Here is a 27,092-nt window from a genome sequence, read left to right on the forward strand (position 1 = left end):
GAATCAGTAGAAAGAACAAAGTTAAAATGATAGACAATGGAGAGTTCGCAGAAAAGACTGGAGGTATTATTCATAAAGAAAGTAATGTTTAAAGAAAGAGAATGTGAAGAGAGAAATAAAGAAAAAATACTGGAAGACAAATGTACAAAACACAGAAAAATTATATAAAAAGAAGCCAGAAAAACAACCAACCAAAGAAAAACAACTTGATGAAGCAAACAAATAAAAATGGAAAACAAAAAATCAACAAAGTCTCAGAAATGAGAAAAAAAAAAGCTTAAAAAATGTTTGAAAAAATGGAGTCTTCCTTGTTTGGGTGGGATTTCTACACTCTCTGGTTTCCCTGAGATGGTCTGCAGTCTATTTTGCTGCTTGGCTGGTTTGACTTGCTTTCAGTTTGCATTGTGTGGATCTGCTTTGACCCTGACCCTCCCCCCTCCCACTTAGTGAAATCTGGGGCTTTGTGGTTCACACAGCTTGCTGATAGGACTTGGGTGTATGGAATTCAGCTCCATTTTGGGCTGGGAATTGGGCTTCCTCTGTGATGGGCCCATTTATGTGTGTCGGGAACTATTTGTTCCCCCATCTGGTTTTTCCGTGCCACCAGTAGCTGCTCGCTGCTTTCGGTTTCAATTTAGAAATTCCAGTGGGCAGTGCGGGGTACCTCTGGCTGAGTTCTCCTGAGTGTGTGAGCTGCAGGACAAAATGAGCCTCCCGCCTGGGCAGGGGTCATTCTCCTGGGCAGTGCTGGCTCTCACTTGTTGGTCCCTCTTGCCCTTTTCAAAATGGCCCCTTTGTCCTTGCTTTCCCAAGACCCACTTTAGTTCCAATCTGGTCTGACCCTATGCCAGTGTCAAAGATGGTGCTTTGCTCTGGCAGTGGGGGAAGGGCTACCTTCCAGATGCTTCTCTGTGGACAAGATTGAGAATGTCTTTTGTGGGGTACTCATCTTTTCTCTGCGATTTTAGCCCATCTGTGCTCAGCCTTCGATCTGTGTCTGTCTGCCACGGTTTGGAGGATTTCTCTCTGGTCGAGGCTGTGTGCTTTAAGCACACGGAGTGCAGGGAGCTGTGTTGGCACAGGCACAGGCATTGCAGCGTGATGCCACCCGGAGCTCATATGTGTGTTTTCAGGCCAGCAAAGTTGATTTTTCCTTCCTGGCCAGAATCGCTATACTGTTATAACTTACTTGGGCTGTCTTTCTGGGAGTAAAAGTTTCTCTGGAGTGGTAAAACTGCAATGTGGGAGGGAGCTTAGCTAGGGCTCTGCTCTTCCTCAGGCATCTTCAAGCCACTCATTTTTATATAAGTATTGTACACATTTTTGGTGCTAACAAATATTTCAGAGTAATGTTCTTACTTAATGGAAGTTTGGGGATAGAGTCTTATAAAATGAAGGATACATTACAGCTGAAGACTCTCAAAAATATGTAAATATCCTATAAAGTAATATCCTTTAAAGTAAAAAGAGGAAAAGGTAAAATTTAAGGAAAGTAAAAAATATTGTATATCCATATTCAATTCACTTTGTATTCTTGTTAGTCTGTCATAATCAAACCTCTGTTTTATAGGTGTTTGAATATTTTTAAGGTATGCCTAAGATCTTAAATAACAGGAACAAATTTATTTCCATGACTTTTGAAAAAAATTCTCATAACTAGGCTTATAAAGTTATTTCAATTAGTTGATATTTCAAAAATACTAATTTGCTGCTATAATTCTATTTTCATTGATGGCCAAAATTAGGTGATTTATCTTTGCCATATACTTGGGGGAAATTGCTGCAATACTTGAAAGAAAAAATGATTCCTTGTTGTTCTTTAGTCTCTATGAATGTTACCTCACTGAAGATGCTTCACTTGAGAAACTCATCTAGTTAGATCTTTTGTAGTCATATCAGCATATCTCTGAGTTGCACATTATTCTCCTACCTTGTTTTCAAACCTCAGTATTCACCATCTTGTTATCTTCACTGTGAACTCACAATTCCACAAAGGAAAGACTTTGTCTTTCTTAATGTCTACCCTAACTCCATCACACAGGTAATATATTCTTAATAATGATAACAAACATATTCAAATTAAATACAGATCACATACTCAGCAAACTACCTCAAAGAATCAGTGATGATTGTGGGAGGGGCAAAGGATGTATTTTGTAAATTAAAAAAGCTATTTCTGTGGATAAGGAAAACAATGTTCACTATGCTAAGTAGCTTTGTTCATGGAGTTTACTATAACTATATGTTTCACTGTACTTGGCATTTTTTCTATTATGTTACAAAAGGCTGTTGGCATTTTTAGATCCCCTAGCCATTGTGTTTGAGGTGAATGCATGTATTGTGGCATATAGCTAGAAAGTTCTACACTACATGGGAGTGAAAAGTTTGGTAGTACTGGGATTGTACTCAGGGATGCGAGTTAAGCCATGTCTCCAATGTCTTTTCTTTATTGTTTTAGGTAGGGTTTCTTCTGAAACTAGTCTAGCTCTGATCCTAACTACTCTGCCATTATACCTGACTTGTTTTTAGAGATAGACTTCTTAAGTCTTTGGCATGAACTAGACCTCAAGCTAGACTATGTGTTTCCATCTCTGCCTTTCATATACATGGGATTACTGGCATGCATCACCACATCCTGTCAGAAGTTCTATTTTTTCTTGTAGGTGTTTTACATTAATTCCTAACTTTACATAGGTTTACGCATCAATCTCTTAGTGTGATGGGACAAAGGATTCCAAGACAGGACTATTATAAAAGCTATATAAATGTTCTGTTCTGTCATTTTAACCCAGTCACATCAAAGGATATGCAGGAAATATTTGTATATTTATTATTTCTGGTTGCTGAGAGAGTGATTCAAAGTTATTAACCCCATATACCAGAGAGATGCGAAACTCTACCTTATCCTATGTCCCATTTCTTTTGGAACTAATTCAATCTGCTAATAACTCTTCCTTCATTTTAGCATCCAGCTTTATGGAGGCAATGTCTTAGCATCAAAACTTGACATTGAAATATTAGGATCATAAGCCTGATGTATGCTTTAGCAAAGGCTTTGTCAGTAAATTAAAAAATAAGAACTAATTATAAAAACTCAATAAACTCTATGCTACCCCCTGTTTATGAGAGCTTGTTAGAATGTGTAAAAAGTTCTATTTTTAACATGATCAGACTTAAACTGATTTGATTAGAGCAAAATGGCAAACTTAACAGTCAAGAAGGAGGTTAATGCCCTTCTGAGCCTCTCTTCAAAGTTCAGAACTGATCTATTTTTAAACAATGGAGTGAGAAGAGCCATGGGCTGAAAATAGGTACAGATCACGTGTCCCGATGGAATAAAGAATGTCAGTATATTTCATTTTCACAGAACATGAATTAGGCTGAGAGTGCCATCCTGTCCCTCTGACCTTTAGTTTGTCAAACAGATTGTAGCACAGGAAGTATAAGTTGCATGTGTATTTATATACTACATTCTGCATCACTTTTAAAGTGCATATTCATTGATTTTTAGACACCTTCTAAAAATGTACTCCAATTAAAATTAAGTAGAACGGGCTAGAGTCATAGCATCTCAAAGCTATACTAGGATCTTGTAAGGTATTAGACATTCATGTAATGTGTAGGTCTTTTCTCCTTTAGCCTAGGACGTTTTTATTTTATTTTATTTTCATTTGTCCTAAGCCTCCTGTAGACAAGAGCTAGACAAAAGCAGTTGATGATTTCTTAGTGTATGCAAGATATAAATCCTCATGTGATGGGAGAAACAAATTATAAGATGTAGTTTTCAGCCTCGAAGGAAGTAATTATTTTATGCTTGGAGAGAAAACATAAATAAACATAAGTAAACACTATGAAGAGAATGTAGAGCAGTTTACTAAAAATAGAAGAAATATAGGAAATCATTTATACTTTTAAAAGCAGTCTGTGCATACAAAAAAAAAGTTGTCAGGAGGAAAGGAATGCATGATCTGGAGTAGAGTGGGAGGCCTTCAAAGGGGAAGGCTTGATTAGAAGTATTTGGTGAACTCATATAGACTAAGCGGATACAAGATAAAGCCGTATGTAAAGAACGCAGGGCTAATAAAAGAGATCCTTTAACTTCCAAATCCAGATGCTATTTTACCTTATCTTTGAACCCAGGAGGAGACAAATTTTCCAATAAAATCACCTAAGTATAAAGTGTATGTAACTACAAATTAAACATAAGCTTGTTTTCATCATTGCAATTAATTATTTTAAGAGAGAGCCCAGGTCTTTTTTTTCTTCATTGTTATCATAACAGTAAAGATTATTTAAACAATCTTATGGAAGAGAATCAAATAATAGATCTCAAGCTAAGTTAAGGTAATTGAAAACCAAACTGAAAAGCAACCTTGATTATCAGGAAAGAGTCAATGCCCTCAATATAACATACTAAAATTACATTTAAAACTTGTAATATTAAGAGGATGGATGTGCTTTGTAAACCTTGATTTTTTTAATCACTGAGTTAAAGCATAAACAGAGAATACTGATTTCCATAACTTTAAATCTAGACTGTTAAGGGAAATTTTCTATAATACATTTTTATAGCTGATAAAAACCAGCTTGCTATTGTTTAAAATGTCCCTCAGACTCATGTAACTAGAGCTTCACATTATTACACTGTATAAATTATCTTTATATCATCATATACAGTGATGAGTAGGAGGAAGAAGAGGAGGATACTGGTTTTTAAGTAGCAACATTAAGTAAAACAGCATATCAATGTTGGGGTACCTTAATTTTTTTTTAACATTTTAGTCCTCAGATAAATCACTTAGACCAGGGGACATTATCATATAAACAACATACTTTGAGAGTTTGAAAGTAGCTCAAAACTTGTAATTTTATAAGAATCTAAGCCTTTGGTTCAGATCCAGTTAAACTGTGATTTAAATTACACACTTAATCATTTCAAAGTCCAATATTAGTATATCTTCAAAAAAAGAACCAATATATGTATTGCCTCTGAAATCTTCAGATTTCTTTTTGAGATTTATGTACCTGTGTTTAGTGAGAGCAAAGTACTTTATATGTAGAAGGGACCAGCCTATTTCTGCTCTCTAGCAAGTTTCTCTCTCTCTCTCTCTCTCTCTCTTTCTCTCTCCCTTCCCTCCCACCCTCCCTCCCTCCCCTGTGTGTGTGTGTGTGTGTGTGTGTGTGTGTGTGCGTGTGTGTGTTTTATCATGCTTAGGAAAGTCAACACTTAGCAAAGATCTTAGTGAGAAAAGAACTGCTCAATATTATTTTATGATTACTAGGCTAGGAACTGTTTATAATGATGGTAGTATTAAAACGTTGCAAGCTATTCATGTGAGGACTTTACCTCATATTAGTATAGGCCTACAAAGAACATAAGCAGGAAAATCTATAGAAAATTAGGAATAAAACCAAATGGCTATGGCATATGTCTGTAATTCTAGATATTTAAGCCAGAGATCCAACGTGTCATGGCTCAAAGCCAGCTTGGACTGTCAAACTTTGGTAGCTCAACAAAGTCTGACAATGCATTTAATAGGTATCTAGATGTTCAATGGCAGGTCAGCTCCTTTGGGACTCCCTGCTGAGCCAAACAAAAGCCTAACTCTGAAGCCCTCTCCCAAGTACCCACTTCCATTTAATCTTGTAGTTTGCTTATCCTCTTCCCTTTAGCAGAAACCATGATAACTGAGCCACAATATCTACTCCTTTAAGTCAGCTTCATCTCTTTCCTGTAGCCCCACCCCATTTATACTCTCCTAACATACACATAGATGAGGAGATCCTTCTCTTACTCATTCATACTCTCTTCTGTCACTCTTCTCCCATATTTTAATCTCACACAGAATCTAAATATTATCTGGAAACTAGAATGACAGAATGGCATGGTTGTTCTTCATTTTGTTTTCCTTTCTTTTGCTTTCTGCTTTGCTTCTTACTACTTGCAGTTTGTCTTTTCTTTCTTTCCATCTTTCTTTCCTCCTCCTTGGTCATCAGTGTTTTCCGTATGTACACAAACCTACTCATTGCTCTTGTCTTCACCTCCACTGTACACTAATGAAACACAACTCTAACCAATAGTTTTTTCTCCTTCCCTCACTCCATCTTTCCATTAACCTCTCCAATAAAGCTTAACTCTCACCTCACGCTCATATGATAATTTTTATGCATAGATTTCTGGTTCTAGTTTTTAACTTGTTGATGAAGATGAATTTATCTGAAGTCTAATAATGTTAATGAAAAATTTTAGCAATTTCTGTAAATCACTTTCTTAATTAAGACACTCTGCTGTCAAGTGATCCAGTCCAGTTTGGGGAATGTATTTTTAGTAATATCTCTTTGACAGTTCAACTTGAGCTATTTTCCTATGCAATAAATTTAACAGCCATTCTGCAAGTCTTTCTTATACTTTACCAGAGCCAGCTGGAACTAAATCATATTGGAGCTTACAGAGATCAAATTATAACATGATCAACTGATATTTCACAATGGGGCTGAGAAACAAAGTCTAATAAACCCCCTTAAAAAAGAAAAACAACTTCCTGATGATTCTTTGGCTGAATTTTTGAATGTTTTCTGTTTTTATCTTTATTCTTTTACATTAAATTACATAAAAATTATGTATGTTTTATCTGCTTTTACCCTACTTGGTACTTTTCAAAACAAGTTCTTATATTCTGAGAAGGCAAAGCAATGGGACTATACTGAGGCTAAATCATGTTCATTTATATTGTAAGGTTTAAATACAATTGAATGTTTCAAAACCAAATGATATGCATATGAAAACTTGTAACTACAGGAAACATTAAAAATTTTTAATTCTTGTCTCAAAATATAGCTTGTTCAGATCTATCATCTACAAACAAGTATATTTATGCCACTCAGTCATGCCACTGAATCATAATTTCCCATATGCATATGCAGAAGTTATTAGACAAATTAGCTTTGACTCATAAATTGATGATTATTACCCAAGCAATTAATTTTATAGCTGCATTTCACAAGTAATAATGAAAAACACTACCACCCATTACTGAATAGAAGTCCATTGTGATGTACCTTTTTTTTTTTTTTATCCTGACTGGATAGTTTTGTAGTATGCTATGATGAATACAAGGTGGAATATTGCCTAGCTATTACAAAGATGTCAGTGAGAACCACCTCACAACTTGCAAAATAGTTCATACTATAAAAAAATTTACATGGTGATCATAGATCTGTGATTACCTAAGAACACAAAATTATACCAAATCATTTTCATGAATGGAATGAAAATATGAGGTATTTTGTTTCACATATTTGTGTTGTCCTACCTAATAAAATATAAGTGTCTGTGTTTTTTTTATTCACTAGAACTATGTATTAAATTCCACAATAGCAGCAATATACTACCATTAAATGATATAGCAGAAAAACATATAGAGAGTGCATACAATAGAGACCTCAATTTTTTTAATTATTAATAAGAACTACATTTGGATATAAAAATAGTAGGTATTCTAAAATGAGTTAACATTTAAATTAAAGTGTTTATGTTATGCTTAAAGTATTTTTTCTTTTCTAAGAACATACAATTGCAAAATATGAAAGTGTGGATTAATATTAGGTGCCAAACTTTTATGACTTTGGTTTAGTCGGTAGCAAAGACCCATGGTAGGGTTGAAGGAGTGTGGTTAATTGCTCTAGATATAATCCATCTCTGCAGACTAGGCAATGTATTTTGTCTCTCTAATCCTGCTTTCTTCTGTACATGTTGAGAAAGCAAAACCGAATTCAAGATTATTTCCTTCTAGAATGCAGTAAGATATACTAGCTATGGACAGACACTTGGTAAAATCCTGTTACCTTCCCTTTTCTTTCTGTGTGTGTAATTTATACTCAAATAATAGTTTCTTTTGTCCTCACAGAAAGAAAGAGACACACCCACCAGTAAAGGAACATAGAACTAGAACATTTTTTTCCAAGGGAGGAAATGAAAGGAAGACATTGACATGCTACGAGGAAAATACAGTGTGTTTACACTATCCGCCATGGTCCATCACTTGCCCCCAACAAATGGTTATGGAATACGGTTTGTTTTTTTCTCCTTATCTATTGCAGTTTCTTGCTGCAAAGACCAGTAGGATATGCAGCTATTGCCTCAAGAAGACAGTAAGATAGCCTAACTGTAGGAACTAGCAAAGTATTAAACACAGATGGTGTTTTCAAAACTGTGCCAAACTGGAATAAGACACCTACATGCAGATTTGTAAAAACTGTTATTTTGGGAGACAAAGGAAGAGCTCAGTTTAAAGGTATTCATTTGCCATCTCACAAACATCAAAGGTTCATGACAAACTTGTAAAATTTATATACAGTTTTAAAAAAGCAATGTATGATTAAAATCTAAACCTTCAGGTCTTGTGGTGAATTTAGATATGAACTGCACGGTGGCTTGTCAGAATCCATCAAAAACCCCAAGCCAGCGAATCAGGGTGCCTGATAAACTGGATTTCATATCCTTGTGTTTGCTTGGGAGAGAGCATATAATACCTTCAAAATGATCAGAAGTAATACCTAAGACAGACTATTGTGAGAATAAAGTAAGTTAACATTTGTAAAATATTACAAGCAATATCTGACGCTCAGTGTGAGCTCAATAAATGTTGGCTCTTTTATTTTTGAAATAAAATTACTCCTTCTTTTAAGAAGCCTCTGCAAACATTCAGTTTTGCTTTTGGTTATAACCAGTTCAGCCTACTAAATGGGAATGCAAAGGGGGTGCTTTGAATTTTCTGTCAGATGAAGTATTACTGATATTTTCTGACATTAGGAACTCAGAATTTTCTAAAATATTTTTTATAAAAGCAATTTAGAAGTCTCTGATTTCAAATGCCTTTGAACTATCTCAGTTCTTAGAAAGATGATCTTAGGGGCTCTGCAGAGACTAAAAATATGGGATGTTTTGAAGTGCCGAAACTAAGTGATGTTACCATGGTTTCATTTTGTTAAGATTTACTCTATTTGGTGTAATCATGGCAATTGTAGTTTAAACCTACCATGTTTAAAACTGTTTAGAAATATACAGTTTAGTAATGTTTTAGAATGAAGCAGAATTAGATATTTTTCAAAATCGAACTTATATTTAGTGATACATCAGCTCCATACATCTCTTTCCATACCATCACCTTCTTGATCAACTGCTTTCACTGAGGTTTGTTATTCTATTTTCTGTATACTTCCATTGTATTACAGAATTCTTCACTCTGTCTTTCTTTGTTCCTTCTTCTCTTTATCCTCTAAGTATTCCTTTTAGCTAGATTCATGTTCTCTATTTATTAATCAACCAACCAATCTATCTATCATCTATTTATCTAAATTATGTCTGCACATATACACATATATACCCACACATATATATACAAGTGTATATATACATCTAGATGTCAATATGCACATGAATAGGTATGCCATTTAGTTCTAGCTTCCACAGTATGAATGAAAACATTGAATATTTTGTTTTTTTGCACATATTGCTTAATATGATGTGCTCCAATTTTGACCATTTTCCAAAAAAATATGATTTCATTTTTCTTTAATCTTTAATCCATATACCTACTATGGGGCATCTTGACTGAATCCATATTTTGGATATTATGAATTGTACTGTGATGAATAGAGATATCTTTCTGGTATATTAATTTACACTCTTCAGATATATGTACATCAGTGGTATAAAACACTCATATAGGAAGCTGTTTTTAGTCTTTTGTGAAATCTATATTGATTGCAGTAATTTACAATCCCACCAATAGTATATGAAAGTTCCGTTTTCACCCCACATTCTTGCCATCATTTGTAGCAAAATATGAGTTATTTGTTGTAATTTTCTTGTTTTCATATGCAATTTTTGTAATAGATGGAAACTGACATGAAGTCATGATGCACTTGTTAATATGGCTGCTGCCTTCCCAGTAGTTGAAAGCATCCTAAAGGGATAATAGAGAAGAGAAAATTTTACATAAGTGTGTGCATGTATGAATGTCTTAGAAATCTTAAATAGACTATTGCTGGTGGAAACAGCAGCAGAAAAATCTGGTTAAATGTCTATCTCATGTAGTAGTTAAGATACGTCGTCTCAACAAATACACATAAATTACAGCTTGAGTTCCAACATAAAACATAATGGATAACAAATACCATTTCCATCTTGAAATATTAGAGGGAATAGTGTGCCTCTTTTCTCAAAGCATCTAGACTTATTTAATTGGCTTCCCAGTGTTTCATCTCCAGCAAGGAATTTGAGAATACAGTTGGCAAACACAGCAAGAGAAAACACCCTCTTGGCACCAACGCAACAGGATACTCTCTCTGTACAATTCCTGATCTACCTGAGAGTTTCTCAAAGAAATAAGTGAATCATCAGGCCTTCTTCATTTTACTATGAGACACCATATGTAAAGACTTGCAGAAACTACATTCTTGTCATATATTTAGTTATAAAACCATTTCTGAATCATGACACTAAGCATAATTATCATGAGCCTTTAAGAAATTAGTCAATTTTCAATAACAATATTGTACTGTAATATGTAATTTCTGTCTGAATACCTTCTTTACACCAAATGTTTGTAGTCACTTTTAACAAAGTAAAAGTTTAACAAACATCAATCCCATTCAAATTAATTTCCTAATATGAATTGAATTTCAAATGTAAGAAGAAAGTGAAACTTTTCAGTCCTGACATCTGAAATTCATCATATCACTAGACAGCAACTTGAGAATATTAAAAAAAAATCACATTGACACTACGTGAATTTTGTAAGAAAATGTTCTTTTAGGAAGAAATTTTCTCTCTGAAATTTGTTTTTGTTTCTTTCTCATTATTGGTGATCCTAATGGCATAAAACATCTCAAACTTTGGCTGGGGATATAGCCTAGTGGCAAGAGTGCCTGCCTCGGATACACGAGGCCCTAGGTTCGATTCCCCAGCACCACGTATACAGAAAACGGCCAGAAGCGGCGCTATGGCTCAAGAGGCAGAGTGCTAGCCTTGAGCGGGAAGAAGCCAGGGACAGTGCTCAGGCCCTGAGTCCAAGGCCCAGGACTGGCCAAAAATAAAAAATAAAAATCTCAAACTTTGAACCAATTATGTGTGTTTGTATAAAAATAAATAGTTAATGATTTCTTTTCAAGGAAGTTTTGGAAAAAGTAGTTGTGTTGTTTTTATTTTAAATTATTGTAGATTAGTCTCCTTATTGTTTCTTTTTTGCCAGTCCTGGGGCTTGAACTCAGAGCCTTCACATTGTCCCTGACTTTTGTGCTCAAAGATGGTGCTCTACCACTTAAGCCACAGTGCCATGAGTGGCTTTTTCTAAGTAGTTTACTGGAGGTAAGAATCTCATGGCCTTTCCTGCTTGGTCTGGCTTCAAACTGTGATCCTCAGATCTCAGCGTCCTGAGTGATTATAAGTGCAAGCCACCAGTGATATGTGCCCTTTGATAACCATTCTTTGTACTATATTTTACTTGCTCAGAGGTGAGTGACATTAACAAAACAGCATCAAAATGCCTTTATTGAGGCAGTTGGGTCCTTGTTTTGTAATTCAGTTTGATTAGTTTGTAAACCTAGTTTGTAAACTAGATTGTCCAATATCAAGAAATGAAGGAGGCATGTGACTTTCAGTTTTTCTGTTTTTTTTTTTTTTTGTAAATAACAGATAAAAGGAAGGTGTAAATTCCTGATTTAAGTTCTAATTTTATAAACAGAATAAAAATGTAAATTTATTTGAAGATAAAACTATAGGTTTAATACATATTGACTATTTAATAATATAATACATGCCAAGAATACAGAATTTCAACAGAAAAGTAAAACACAATCTCTGACATCTCTGACTTGTGGATCATTAGAACTGATGTATTTTATTCTAAAATTAATTGCAGTTTTGTACTACAAAGTTAAAAATATGATATATATCATCTCTCTTTGTATTTGTTCACTCTTTCCATCTTTAGGAGATAGTCAACTTCAACTGTCGAAAACTGGTGGCCACAATGCCTCTTTTTGCTAATGCAGATCCTAATTTTGTGACTGCTATGTTGAGCAAGTTGAGATTTGAAGTATTTCAGCCTGGTGATTATATTATTCGAGAAGGAGCCGTGGGGAAGAAAATGTATTTCATTCAACATGGTGTTGCTGGTGTCATTACAAAATCCAGTAAAGAAATGAAGCTGACTGACGGATCTTACTTTGGAGGTTGGTACATATAAAATGCAATCTTAAATTTTCTGAGATAAAAATCTAACTTCCTTAAATTATATGTTTTTTATTAGAATTTTGGAGATGTCAGAATTATTTTTGTTGCTGTTATTGCTTTATATGAACTTGTTTTTGAAGTCTATTAAGTGTTTCTATAATTTTTGCACATTTCAGGGTTACAAGTTCAAGACTTGTATTTACAACTGCCTCAGTCGGGCATTGTATCAACCTCTTTGGTAGGAACTAAACAATAACAGCTTAGGTCACATGGAAAATATGTTTCTTTCTCACATAGAACTCCTCAGAGAATTACATGGCTGTCTCCACAGTCGTTTTCAGGGAGCTTGATTCCATTTATTTTATTGGTCTGTCATGAGTTTTTTCTTTTGTCCTTGGCTACATGATAGGGTTTCTTTGTACATTTTGAAATGGCTCACAGGATGGTGGTACAGCAAGAAGAAAGCAGCAGGTGGCAGTTTTTCTTCTGTTATGTGTCCCAAAGGTGCCAGTATAATAATGACTCACATCTATCTGGGCAGAATTGTTTGTGGCATCACCTCTAGCTCTAAGTGACAGGGAGAAATAAATCTTCTATTTTGGTAGAAACTTTCATTGCTAAAATGTTGGAGGATTTGGATTTTGTTAACTTGGTTTTGTTATATCAAAATGGACATTTATGTTTGTTCACGTGTACAAACATTGCCTGGACATTTAAGTACTTTGTTGAAGACTATGAATATCTTCAACTGAGGTAAACCTCACTAAACTGTGTTTGATAAGACTACTTGTTCTCTTTGTTGATTCAAGTTTTGTCCTCTTAAATATTGTGGCTTATACTTCCTGTCAATTCTATTAAGAGTGATTATATATATTATATATTATATGTCACATATATCAATATATTATATACTCAATATATTATATATAATCAACCTCATATATATTTGTAGATTCCATTGATAATTTAAATTTTTATTTTTCTTATTTTTGAATATTTCTACTGTGTGTTTATCTTTTTAACCCAATTAAATGTTATTAATACATTTCTTTCATGTACCATAACTCTCTACTCCATGACTGTTATTTGTAGTTTTCACTATTCATAGTATGGGCCCATCATTCTCATCTTGATGACTGTTCATTTGAAATACATTTTTCATAAGGAATTAAAGTTTTTAGTGTTCCTCAACTACATTTTGCATAGGTAAAAAAGTCTAGAAATTGGGACTATATTTTTGCCTAAGTTTACAACATTATTATTATGACTAATGTAATAATATAATTTGTTATGCTTTATTACTATACTCTATACATCTATTACATTTTTGTTTTCATATGAATTCAGCCAAAGTGTTATGTAAGTCCATTGTGAAGATCGCATATATTTACATATATGTATATAAGGGTCTATTTCCTATATCAAATAATAGAGTTTATATTTTCTCCAAAGCAGTTCATGCTTCTTTAGTAACAGCTCTAAAAGTAAAATAACACAACTCAGTGTTGCCTTAAAATGAATGGATGATGGAGGAAAAGAAAGGATAAAAGAGGGGACAAATTTGATGAAAATAATTTATATACATATATCACAGTACAACCTTTTTCTAAAATTAAGATAGGCTAATAGAAAAATGTTTAAGAAATTATGTTTATTGAACTGCTAAATGTATGTATTTGTGTTTATACAGTTTTAATCCTCATCCTTAGCATAGTGATTGATATATCATTTTTGCTAAATAAATATTTGTTGCATTAAATGTAATTTTGAAACTGGCCTATATACTTCTTACCATGAACCAGTTATTCAGAATTATCAAAACCTTATTTAATGTTTGATATTTGAATATTTCTTTCATCTTTCAAATGTAAAACCATTTTCTAACTTTTGATACTTAAACAAGTTATTAGTAGACATTATAAAATAGATGAAATAACTAGGTTTAATGTTTTGGTAATGCCTATTTTAGAGCTTGCTATGTCTTAGATGTGTTTTTCCCCCTACGTTTATATGTTGAACCTGTAATCCTCATATTACTGAGTTAAGAAGAGTAGCCATTAGGAGGAAATTAAGTCATAAGTGTGGACCACTTGTGAATGTTGTGGGACCCTTTCACCCTCACGCGTATTCCGCCCCATCCCGCGGGTGGAAGAGCTGGAGTGCGGTCCCACGTGAAAGCCTTGGACTGTTTGTAGCCGCGAAGACGCCCCTCCCCCCTCTTATGCTTAAATGAGGACACAGGACATGTGGGTGTTCTCGGGGAAAGCTTCTTGGAATTCCGCCAATTTAATCAGGGGAGGGATTTATATGACAGTAATGGCTGCAGGAAGGGGAGGATCTGGAGTGGCTAGGTAGTCACTAGTGACAGGCTGACCTGGGCTGTCCATCACTGTGATGTCTCGGCACTTCCCCCAGAGGTGGAGATCACAGCCCACAGGACCGCTCCTTGGGTTCCACCTGGTGCCATTTTGACATACATGTGCTCCGAGACTGGAGGTGGGGCTGGTTAGCTACCCTTTCTGGTTCCGGACCCAGGAGGCGGGGTAGGAGTGGCTAACAGCCACACAGCCCCAGGGCTGGAGGAGAGGCGGCCTCTCAGGACCGCCCCCTTAATGCCAAGCCAATGCTCAACATCTCCCCCTTCTGTTTTTTAAAAATAGCAGCAGGTGCTGTAAGCATAAGGCATGTGTAGGCATGAGGCAAATGTGGACATAAGGTATATGTGGGGCCTCTTCCACAGGGGGGTAAGTGAAGGGGCCACCCATTTGGCTCAGTCCAGAGAAAGTGGAGTTCTTAGCCCGTTTTTGTGCCACTCAAGATAATGCAGACAGCATTCCCCTCCTCTGGTGGTGAGGTAGAAGCAGGTTCAAGCTCTGGTGACTCTGGTGGTCCACAGCAGCCAAGGCACTGGTAACTTAAAGCATGTGGTTAGTAAACACATCATAAACATTAGAGCAAGGTGCTAAACCCTTACGCCTATCTTGTAAATATTCTATCATAAACATTGAGACAAGGTGTCAAAAACCTCAACTCCTATTTCCCTCCAACTGGAATCCCTAAGTTTAGCAGCAGGGGAGAGACAAAAGGGAAACGACAGTGTAATAGTCCTCTCCAATTCTTGTTCAAAGCTGCAGGCAATATAGCCACAGCAAAACATTGCACCACATAGACGCCAAGATGGAGTCCAGGAAACAAGCAGGGCCAGCACTGGTCCACTGCTGATGTACACAGGCAGGCTTCCCGTATTTCCATGGAAGAGCAGGAAGAAATCCACCATGGTCTCTGTTTTCCTAGAGAGAACAAGGAGAAGATATTTCTCCAGAGCGAATGCTCTGGGCTTAGTTTCCCAATCAGGGAAGGCTCATGCAAGGCTCCTTCCTGCATTGATTTGGGGAGATTTAAAATTTCTTTTGTGTGTGTGTGTGTGTGTGTGTGTGTGTGTGTATGTGTGCACGTGTGTAAATTTAAGATATTTAATGTAAGCATAGCTGTCCTGAACTGGTCATGGGTTTTTGTTTAAATTTAAGATATTTAATGTAAGCATAGCTGTCCTTAACTAGTCATGGGGGCTGTTCTCCCCCCTTTTTGTTTTAATTAATGCAGAGGAGGGCACAGGTTGGAGGGAGGCAGAAGGGGAGGGATATGTGCACCTAGGTAGGGGCTGTGATTTGATGCCTGAGCTGTCCATCAGGGGTGACATCACGGGACCTTAAGCAGCTCATATCTACGTCAGGGCCCTCAGAACTGCCTCGTATGCAAGGCATCTGATCGGGTGTGCCCCACATCTCCCCCTTTTGTTTTTTATTAATAGAGGAGGGCACCAGGCTGGGAGTATGGGCAGAGGTTGTCTCTTCTGGAACTACTTCCTGCTGAAAGGGGGCGAAGTAGTCCCTGATTTGTCATATGGCCTGGTACCATCCAGTTTGGTTGGTGAAAGCCCTCATCATTTCCACGAGAATGGTTATCAGGGCCAGAGGGTGTCGTAGTCTCCTCTGGCCAGCTCGTGTAGCTTGGGTACATCAGGAAGTCCCTAGGGCTGGGGCCTCCAGGGTCCAGGTCTGCACTGGGCACAGCAGTGTAGAAAGATGATGGCCTTGAACTGCAATTTCCCAGGTGGTGACCTCAGTGAGGAATGTTATCCTGTTAAAAGAGACTTTTGGGGCTGGGTATATGGCCTAGTGGCAAAAGTGCTTGCTTTGTATACATGAAGACCTGGGTTCAATTCCCCAGCACCACATATATAGAAAACGGCCAGAAGTGGCGCTGTAGCTAAAGTTTCAGAGAGCTAGCCTTGAGCAAAGAGAAGCCAGGGACAGTGCTCAGGCCCTGAGTCCAAGGTCTAGGACTGGCATTAAAAAAAAGAGACTTTTGAAAAGGTCAGGCAAAAGGCTGACAAGTTCACAGTGCTAGTTAACAATCAGAGGCTAAAATAAATATATATACATATATACAACTAGCAGGAAAAGGAAGATGGATAGGTATGGGCATTAGGTGGGTACAACTATTCCTCCTGATGTCCCGCTCTGATTATTTTTGAAAGGGTGAGACAAGGTGACTCGGTTTAGGATGTAACATCATTCTCCTCTTATTCGTCTCCATATCCTTGTTCCCTGGACTGGCTGAGTCCCATGGGTCCAGGTGATTGTTGCTGGTATGGCTCGCCGCCATTGGCATTTATGGGCTTTGAACTCAGGGCCGGGGCACTGTCCCTGAGCACTTCTGCTCGAGGCTAGCACTCTACCACTTGAGCCACGGTGCAGCTTTCAGCATTTCTCTGGTTCTCTTGAGCCAAGCTTCCAGCCTGGCTCTTTGCCGGTTAATTGGGAGATGGAGTTTTAGAGAGATTTTCTGCCCAGGCTGGCTTCGAACTGCAATCTGAGGATTTCTAGCCATAAAAGCCCTTTTTGTTTCCAATTAAAGCAACAAGGAAAGCAATAGGAATATAGCCCCATCTGTAACTTGTTGAGAACTGAGCAACAACTACTTGTCAGAGTTCTGTCATAACACTTAGAGAACAGCAGACTGACTGAGATCTACTTGCCATCAATTTAAATCATACCATTTGATCTTACCAGCAGATGGAAGAGACCACAAATGAATAACAATTAGAAGGGCAAAGGGTCCGGACAATGTAAGTTCTCAGCTTTAGCAGTGGCTGTGCCTTCCATCCTGGATCAGCAGGCTTCCTTAGCCATGTGCGGTGGGGGCACACAGGAGATATGAGTTGGATCTGGGCAAAGCTGTAGTAGCATCTCTCGGAATCCTCCGGATAGATTGTCACCTCCTGCTGGGTTGCCTGCAAGATTCTACACAGACTGTTTAAAGACATTTGAAATTCCCCAGTATTTCCTGGTTGCCTGTTCTGAGTACTCTGGCTTTTGTAGGCTGATGTCCTTCTGGTTTAAGCAGGGTGACAACTTTAAAAAGATTTTTCTAGTCACAAACTCCCAAGGCAATTCTATGGCCACCAACATAACTATGATGTTTTTTTAACCTGGAGTAACTGTTATGATAGGACTATTATGAACCCAGCTCTATTCTTGGGGCAAGGTAAAAAATCCTTACAAGACTCCTAGATTGTGTGAACAATTTCCTATGCAAGAGAGAGAGAGACTAAGGAATCGTTAGTAGTGAAACCAAGCAGTTTGGGAACAGACTGTGGAGGCTTCCTGCCACAGTCCACACAGCTAGCACACATGTTGACCCGCATCTTATGAAGCAAAATGTTAATTTTGGGTCAGGAAAATTTAGGTTAATAGTCACATTTAGACTCTGATCCCCCGATCTTAAAGAGTTTATGAGAGCACAGGAGAGAAAAATGGAAAAGCAAAATCTTAGTCTACACCAAAGAATTGTCATGAACAGATGTTCACTTGACTTTTAGCATAGAGAATAACATTAAGAATAACACACTGGTTTTACATCGTTGTACTTATATCATATGCTATATATTAGAACCTTTTTGTTTTTGGAGGTTTTCTTAGACACATTTACTTGCACCCCAAACAATCCGTTTGGGTTTAAAACCTGGGGTTTTTTCTTGCTGTAACCCCACCTGCAGGCTGCAAGGGAAAGTTTAACACAGAACTTAAGCAAGTTAATGTAGTGGTTAAAAAGGTGAGTAACTTTTAAACCATGATGCTAGATTTTACATATTTTACCCACAAACAGATAAGACAGACAGACACATACATGCAGACAAACGGCTGTGCACAAACTTTGGGTGCCCTTTGAAAAAATATCTGAATTGGCCATGTAAGTCTACTGGAATTCCAGTGGCAAAATGATATTATTTTGCCCATATTTTAGAACCACGTGGTCAGTTAAAAATGAAAATTTTCCTAGGAAGCAAAAATTTTCACAGATTCAGGCTCACAGCAAGACATCTCTCTTTCCTTAGTTCACCAAAAACTCCAAATTCAAGTGAATCCCCAAACTTATCAAACATCAATAACAAAAACCTAAAGCTTCTTTTTTTTTTTTTTGTCTCTTTCAAAGCAGATTAGCCAACAACAGATGTCAGGTATCCCAGGCCTCAGAAGTGGGGGGAGGGAGCAGGGGCAGGCCAGCCCAAAAAATGGCCCACGCCGCTGGGTCACAGCCGACCCGAGCGCCGCCGGGCAGCCACCCCCCCAGGCTCAGACACACAAACCCTGTAGCATGTGCTCCCGCCGGTCCGTGCATCGCCATCACCATTGCCACTGCCACTGCCTTGCCCCAAGCACCCTCACGGCCCCCCGGCCAGGCCCAACCACAGGGACCCATGTGGCATCTGCACCGCACCGGCAGCCCAGCGCACATGCCGCCATCGCCTCCAACGCCTCACGTCCCAGGACCACCTCTCGCAAGTCGGGACCCAGGGATCCTGGCCCGGATGCCGGGGGTCCCGTCCCGGACCTGCACGCAAGCTCATCCCCCTGGGCAGCGGGAAGCCTGCTCCTCTCCCTAGCGGCCAGTTTAAAAAGGCCAGCAGCATGTTCTGAAGTTTTCCAGGCTCTTTTGACCTGAGTGTCCCAAAAGTCCAATCCAGTATTTTGGAGCATGAACCTCAGAATCTTAAAACGCGAGTTGCTCCATCTACTTTGGCTCTGCCCCATCTTCCCTACCAATGGGGGGACTACACACCCGGAAAATACGATCCACGATCCAAAGGCTTCCCGGTAGCTCTAAAATCTATGTTTCCCGTGGGCTCTTTGCCCCACACTATGGGCGCCAACTGTGGGACCCTTTCACCCTCACGTGTGTTCCACCCTATCCCATGGGTGGAACAGCTGGAGTGTGGCCCCACGTGAAAGCCTTGGACTGTGTGTAGACGCAAAGATGCCCTCCCCCCTCTTTCGCTTAAATGATGACACAGGACATGTGGGTGTTCTCGGGGAAAGCTTCTTGGAATTCCGCCAGTTTAATCAGGGGAGGGATTTATATGACAGTAATGGCTGCAGGAAGGGGAGGATCTGGAGTGGCTAGGTAGACACTAGTGACAGGCTGACCTGGGCTGTCCATCACTGTGATGTCTCGGCACTTCCCCCAGAGGTGGAGATCACAGCCCACAGGACCGCTCCTTGGGTTCCGCCCGGCGTCATTTTGACATACATGTGCTCCGAGACTGGAGGTGGGGCTGGTTAGCTACCCTTTCTGGTTCCGGACCCAGGAGGGGGGTAGGAGTGGCTAACAGCCACGCAGCCCCAGGGCTGGAGAGGCGGCCTTTCAGGACCGCCCCCTCAATGCCAAGCTGATGCCCAACAAATGTGATTAGTGCTCTTACGTGTCAAGGCTAGAGGGCAAGCTATCTCTTTTTCCATAAAGTTATCATGCAGAAAAATGGGCAGTCTGCAATCTGTAAGAGGGCCAAAACCAGAAGCTGGCCATAATGGCACACTTGCAGCCTCCTGGGAGAATGCTATTTCAGTTGTACATACGTCATCCTTTTTGTGGTAACTTGTTAGAGTACCATGGATTGACTGTGACATTGCTAAATACAGTAGCTAGTCTACATTTGATTCCTTCCTCGTTTATTTCTGTTTTTGCTCTGCAGTATCACATGTGGATTTCAGAGCCTTAGTACAACTTTGCTGACAAAGGTTTTGTTCTATTTGGGCAAATTTTTTCCTCATCTGTCACAGTTTGGGGTGAATAATTTACTAACATTAGTAAAGTATTTCAGATTCTTTGGGTAAATCTGTGTGAACTATTAGTATGTTTTGGCATTGTATTTATGGAGTGTGGGAGAAACAAACACTCTGGAGAAGTAGTTCTATAAGAAAGCCACAACTTCTTCAAAGCATGCAAGGAGAGCAACTACCCGCAAGAACTGAAGTTCCAAGTTTTACTTATTAGAAAAGGCCCTCCTAGCACTGGTAGCTCATGCCTGTAATCCTAGCTACTCAGGAAGCTGAGATCTGAGGATCTTGAGTCAAAGCCAGCCCAGGCAGGAAAGTCTCCATAAGACTCTTATTTCCAGTTAACCACCAGAAAACTGAAAGAGGAGCTATGGCTCAATGTGTGGTAGACCACTAATCTTGAACAAAAGAGCTCAGGGACAGTGCCATGGCCCTTAATCTCATAACTGACCAGAAAAAAAAAAAACCAAAAACCCTTTTTTCCCCATAAAAATTCTACATTAGCCATTATCATTCCAGAAGTCAGTGTTACCATTAAGTGTACATCTGGAAACAGTTAAAAAATTCTTTGACTTTCTCAAAGTAGCAGTTGTATTCTAAGGAGTAGTTTGTAGACATAAATCCATAAGATACTGGGCTTTTTAGCATTGTTGTGCTATTTAACACATTCCCAGGGTCATATTTGATAAGTGACCCAGGCAACTTCATGAATGTCTTAAGAGTAAAAAGCACTAATCTCAGGAATGTGGGATTTGGATGACAGTGATGTCCTTGGGTTAGTGTATGTGCATCATTGCTGGTGGACAGATGGCTAATTTCTTTCTGTGTCCTTATTTCAACTCTGTCTGTAGCTTGTTCTTGTTCCATGTGGCATTCCACCTGTGCCCATAGCAAATGGCTTTATTATGATAAGCCAGGTTTCACTTCCTCTTAAATTTAGACCTCACTTCAAATCTGAAGATCCAAATAACTCACACCTTGCAATTTGTACCAGTGGTTGCTCTTACGGAACTTTTCATTGTGTGTCATTTAACTGGTTATCTCTGAGAAGCCTAAACATATTTAGTAATTGCAAATTAAATTATCAAAATCCTATTTTTAGGATAAAAATGATTAGAAAGCAGCATGATGTGGCAGTGTGCTCAGTGTCCACAGACCCAGAGTCTAGTCCTATAGCTTCAGAAAGGATGGGACTGCCAGTCTCCAGGCAATTTGTTTTAGGTCCAAGGGCTCAAGGCCATCATCTGTAAAATGAGATTACTAAGACAGACACTCTCTACAACCACTAACAGCATACAATTCTGTTGGAATGAAGCTCTGAGGGGAAGGCATATTTGCTTTGTTTTATTTTATTCACTTTCTGGGCATCTAAAATGATGCCTTCCCTATTCTAAAGTCCCAATATTTTTTAAAAATGGCTGTATTTGTAGCACTGTTGAGGATTTTCTAAGCCAACCACATAACATTTTGAAATGAAATGGCAGCAGGTAATATTGTGATGATTCATGTTCTTGTGGGAAAGAATTGTAGCTATTTTCTCATAAATAATGAAAAGTAAGAAATTGTCAGGGCCTATGCTGTAAAGCTTCTGGAAATGTGAGAAGCAGGAGGATACTACTAGAAGACCTGGAGATGTTATTGGGCCTGGAGAAAATCATGGAACTTTTATAAGGCACTGTCTCTATATTTACAAACTTGGGCTAATATGAATTCCGACTTCATTACATTTGCTTAGAGGATTAAATAATTCAGCATCTCTAAAACGTTTTTACATCATCTATGCTATATATTAAATATTGACATAAGCAAAAACGACTAAAGATAGACACACAAACACAAAAACATTATCTCAGAATTATTGATTCATTGCTCATATCAAATGAACTAACACTTGAGAATCTAATTTTTAATTTGTATATTCTACTCATTCAAGGTTACTAGTGATTCTATAGCTCTATAGCAATTGTGTGTGTGCGTGTGTGTGTGTATGTGTGTGTGTGTGTATGTGGTGGGAAGGTTTGAAAGTAAGGATTGATAAAATATTCTCAAATACTTTTTCAACCTAATGACCACCTTCAAATTCTAAGCAACTGATTTTCCACACACAAAAAAAATGTGTGAATAAACACCAACACCCATTCCCACACATGAAATAGCAGTTCAGGATTCATAAAAACTAAATTTTCCAAAAATGAATGCCAGGTATGTAGAATGGACCTTATATAAAAAATGAATATGTAGGAAGATATGTTTAATCTGATTTAAACAATATACAATATACACATGCATCAAAACATTAAAGAGAGTCCTGTGAATATGTACCAAATTTATGTTTTATTTTTACTTCAAGTAAAAATAGCCAGGTGCCAGTTGCTCATGCCTGTGACCCTAGCTACTTAGGAGATTGAGATCCGAGGATTAGTTGGAAGTCAGCTCGAGCAGAAAAAGTCAGAAGTGGATCTGTGCCTCAAGTAGTGGAGCACTAGCCTTGAGCACAGAAGCTTGGGGACAGCTAGTTCCCAGGACCTAAGTTCAAGCCACAGGTCCAGCAGATACACACAAGGAACTAAAACATGTAAGTTTATCAGTTTTCAGCACCAAATTTACAGATATATAATCAATAAAATAAAAAAGCGTACATTGTTTTCAAAAATGAAATTACTCATAAACATGTCTGTAAATTTAGAATTCAGATAGATCCTATTCATTATCTAATCCCTTATATGTAGACTAAAGATGAAGGATCTCAGACATTGATGATAACAGTGCTCAGGACAATCAATCATCAGCCCTGTTCTTATATTCATAAGTACATTGTGTGTAAGTTATCAATGGTCTTATTCTACACCATGAGAGGAAATGAGGATTCTTTCCATTTACATAGCATTGTGAAAGTCATTTTACACACACACACACACACTTGTCTTGCCTAGTGGTAAGTTGAATTTGTTCATTGTAAGCATTCTCTTTTAACTTATCTATTATCCATGTAATCTTACTATAGCTTTATTTACTTTGTGAGAAAAGTTAGAATATGTGAACTAAAAGAAAATTAGGTAGAAAAGTTGAGTCATTTTAACTGGCACTGTATATCACCTATTTTGTAAGGTATCATAAATATCCTTATCAAGCTAAAATTGCTAACAATATTTTCATTTTATTAATTTATTTTCATAGAGATGATATACAGATGTATTACAATTACATGAGTCTAGTAATCAGTACAGTTCCTTTCACACAGTGTCTTCTGTTCCCTCATTCTCTCCAGTCCCTCCCTCCCATCTCTATATTATAGTTCACTATCGGCAATGTCCAGTGAGCTCCACTGGTGTACTTTTTCACTCTTTTTCCCTTGAGTTCTGTACCATCCCCAAACCTTCTGAAAATGTACTCTTGAATACACTATACATAAGGTAAAGAAGACAGAATCATCAAAAACTGAAAAAGAAAGAAATGAAGTCTCTAGTTTCCATATCTTGGAGTTCATTTCAGTATACACATTTTTTTTGGGGGGGGGGGCAGTCCTGGGGCTTGGACTCAGGGCCTGAGCACTGTCCCTGGCTTCTTTTTGCTCAAGGCTAGCATAGCACTCTGCCACTTGAGCCACAGCGCCCCCTCTGGCCATTTTCTTTATATGTGGTGCTGGGGAATTGAACCCAGGACCTCATGTATAGGAGGCAAGCACTCTTGCCACTAGGCCATATCCCCAGCCCCAGTATACATATTTTATATAAATGTGAAGAGGAACTTAAGCATTTTGCCTTCATGATTCTCTAAGAGCGTCCTCTTTGGGTCTTACTGTATTTGAATATCTAGAATCTTATCTAATTTATCATATCCCAGTGCATTTTAAATATAATTTCCACATTACCGAGAGAGCATGTGATGTCTCTCTGAGCTTGGCTTGCCTCACTTAACAGGATTTGTTCTAGTTCCATCTATTTCCATCTATTTCCCTGAAAATGACATTATTTTATTCTTCCTAATGGGTGTATAAAATCCCATTGTATAGAGGTACCACTTTTTGGACTCAGTCATCTGTTGTGGGGCATCTGGGCTGTTTCCATATCTTGGCTTTTGTAAATCGTTCAGCAATGTAATGGATAGGCATGTGTCCTTATCATACTCTGACTTATGAGGCTCAGGATAGACATCCAGGAATGGTATGGCTGGGTTGGAGAGAAAGGCTATATTTAGCTTTTGATGAACCTCCAGACTGCTTTCTAGTGATTGTACTAGTTTACATTCCCACCAACAGTGCAATAGGATTCCTGTTGTTTGCTTTTTTCACATTCCTGTCAGCATTTGTTGTTGTTTGAATTCATAATGTTGTTCAATTCCAATGGCATGCTTTACTGAGATAGAGAAAGCAATCCACAAATTCATATGGAATAACAAAAGATCTAGAATAGCCAAAGCAATTCTGGGCAGAATAGCAATGCATGTGGTATCACAATACCAGACTTTAAACTCTACTACAGAGCCATAATAAGGCAAACAGCTTGGTATTAGCACAAAATAGACCCAAAGATCAATGGAATAGATTAGTGCATACAAATATACAAATACAGTTATCTGATATTTGACAAGGGAGACAAAGATATAAAGTAGGGAACAATAGCCTCTTTGATTATCTTTTGTTTGGTTAACCTGTCCTATGGTGAGTTTGGAGTATTAAAATCACCCACAATGTGCTGGGATCTATTATGTTCTGTAAGTCAGGTAATCCATTGTATGGTACATAAATATTGAATATTGTGATTTCCTCTTCATGGGTCATTCCCTTTATTAGTATGCAATGACCTTCCTTGTATCTTCGTTCTGATTTTAATGAAAAGTATATTTTATCAGATGTGAATATGGCTATTCCCACCTCTTGCAGAATACTTTTGCATGAAAGATCATTTTCCATCACTTCACTTGGAATTAATATTTATCTTTGACTATGAAATGGGTCTCTTGGTGACACCAAATGGATGGATCTTGTGTTCTGATTCAATTTGCAACTCTACTTCTTTTAATTGGTAAATGAGTTATTATGGACATGTGGCATGTTGCCTGCCATTTTCTTGAATGCATGTGTTTTGCTTCTTTCCCTTTTCTATACTTCCTAGAATTGTCTTCAAGTGATTTTTTTCTAATGTGTTTCCTTTGTTTTCTTCATATTGTATGCTTCCCTTTAGTATTCTTTGTAGTTCTGGTTTAGTGTTCATGCAATGATTGCTTTTTTGTTTTTTGTTTGTTTGTTTAACTGTATTTTTTGGTCTTTTCCTTTTTGGTACTGGGGATCTAACCCAGGATGTTGCATTTTAATGCAATGATTGTTTGTTGTGGAAGATTGTAGTTTCATGGTCAGTGGTAAATGATAGCTTCAGTGTTTACATCAGTTTGGCTTAGCATTTGTCATTCTTCGGGAATTGAATTATACAACTATATAATATTCCAGGCTCTCCATGCATTGAGAGTTCATGTGTAGAAGTCAGCAGTGATTCTGATCTTCTTTCTGTTGTAATATAGCTCCTTTTAAGATGTTGTTGCATTTAAAATTAATTCCTCATTATCTGATTCCAGTGTTTTTACTCTTTGGATCCTTTCTACTGGGAGTTCTGTATTCTTTACTCAAGTGCTTGGGATTTTCTCTTTTGCGGTTAGGAGGTTTTCTGTTATTATTTTATTGAATAGATTTTCAATGCCTTTATTTATTTTTGAATTCTATGCATTGAGCCTCACTATGCATAAATTTGATCTTTCGGCTGAATCTGCCAATTCTTGGATTTCCCTTTATGTTCTCAGTGTTTTGCCCATGCCTTTTTTTTTTTTTAATTTCTGTTTTATCCCTACCACTTGATACTCTTTTTCATTTCACATATTCAACTGCCTACACATTCAACTGAGGTTTGCAAAAAGGAAATTGTACCTTGTATGCTACCAAGTTGTTGTCAGTCCTCATGGTGTTAATTTTGTCTTTTAATGAGATGTGTAGAGTTTCCATGTTTCTCTCCATATCTTTTTCAGTAACCTATATGTTCTTTGTTATTTTTTCTTTGCACTTTTTCTATTTGCTTTTGGTTATCCCTTTTATTTCATTTGCCAATTCCCTCATCATTTCTTTGATGGTTCTTTTGTCCTCCATCTCTTCTCCTGCACTTTCATTAGGTTCCTTCTTGGATTGTTGTTGCCTTTTGGATTTGGTTTGGTGTCTTGATTTTTCATGAATTTTGTAGTTTTTCATTGTGATGTACACATTGGGGTTCATGGCTTATAAAATTTGTTCAGGTTGTGGTGAAGTGTGGTGGAATGTGACTCATTGGATGGATCTCTGTCAAACTTTACATTTGGCTACCAGCTCTGAATGGTACTGATGGTATAATGTGTCCTATGCAGTTGTTGGGGCTCTGTGGTAGGCAGTCTGGTGTTCTGGCCTAGGTTTAGGCTTGGTGGCACGTTCCCATTATGGGGCACACAGCAGTGTAGTGTCTTGGCCTGTTTCTGTGTCTGGAGTTAGCAGATTCCTGCTAGTCAAAATGGGGAGCTTATTCTGCCCCAAATCCTGGGCTTGCATCTTTTTCCAGAGGTGCTTGGAGCAGCATTCCATCGCTCAGATCTCATCTGAGTTCTGACAGGAAGGGCACAGGATCCCATTATGCTTTAATATCCAGTCTAGATTAGGACAGGCATGGTTCTCAGCAAGATGGGTTTCCAAAACGGGATGCGGGAAATTGCCCTCACTCGAA

The 27,092-nt window shown here is 37.9% G+C and overlaps 1 protein-coding gene across 1 annotated transcript in view; it reads left to right on the forward strand.

The window, feature by feature from the left end:
• Positions 1-27,092, forward strand: part of Hcn1 (hyperpolarization activated cyclic nucleotide gated potassium channel 1) — a 336,525-nt gene that overhangs the window by 286,502 nt on the left and 22,931 nt on the right. Inside the window, exon 6 of the mRNA XM_048368455.1 lies at positions 11,997-12,237. Within this exon, the coding sequence (XP_048224412.1) occupies positions 11,997-12,237 (241 nt within the window). The remainder of the gene's footprint in view (positions 1-11,996; positions 12,238-27,092) is intronic.

Source organism: Perognathus longimembris, chromosome 19 (genome assembly GCF_023159225.1).
Source record: "Perognathus longimembris pacificus isolate PPM17 chromosome 19, ASM2315922v1, whole genome shotgun sequence".
NCBI classification, from domain to species: Eukaryota; Metazoa; Chordata; class Mammalia; order Rodentia; family Heteromyidae; genus Perognathus; species Perognathus longimembris.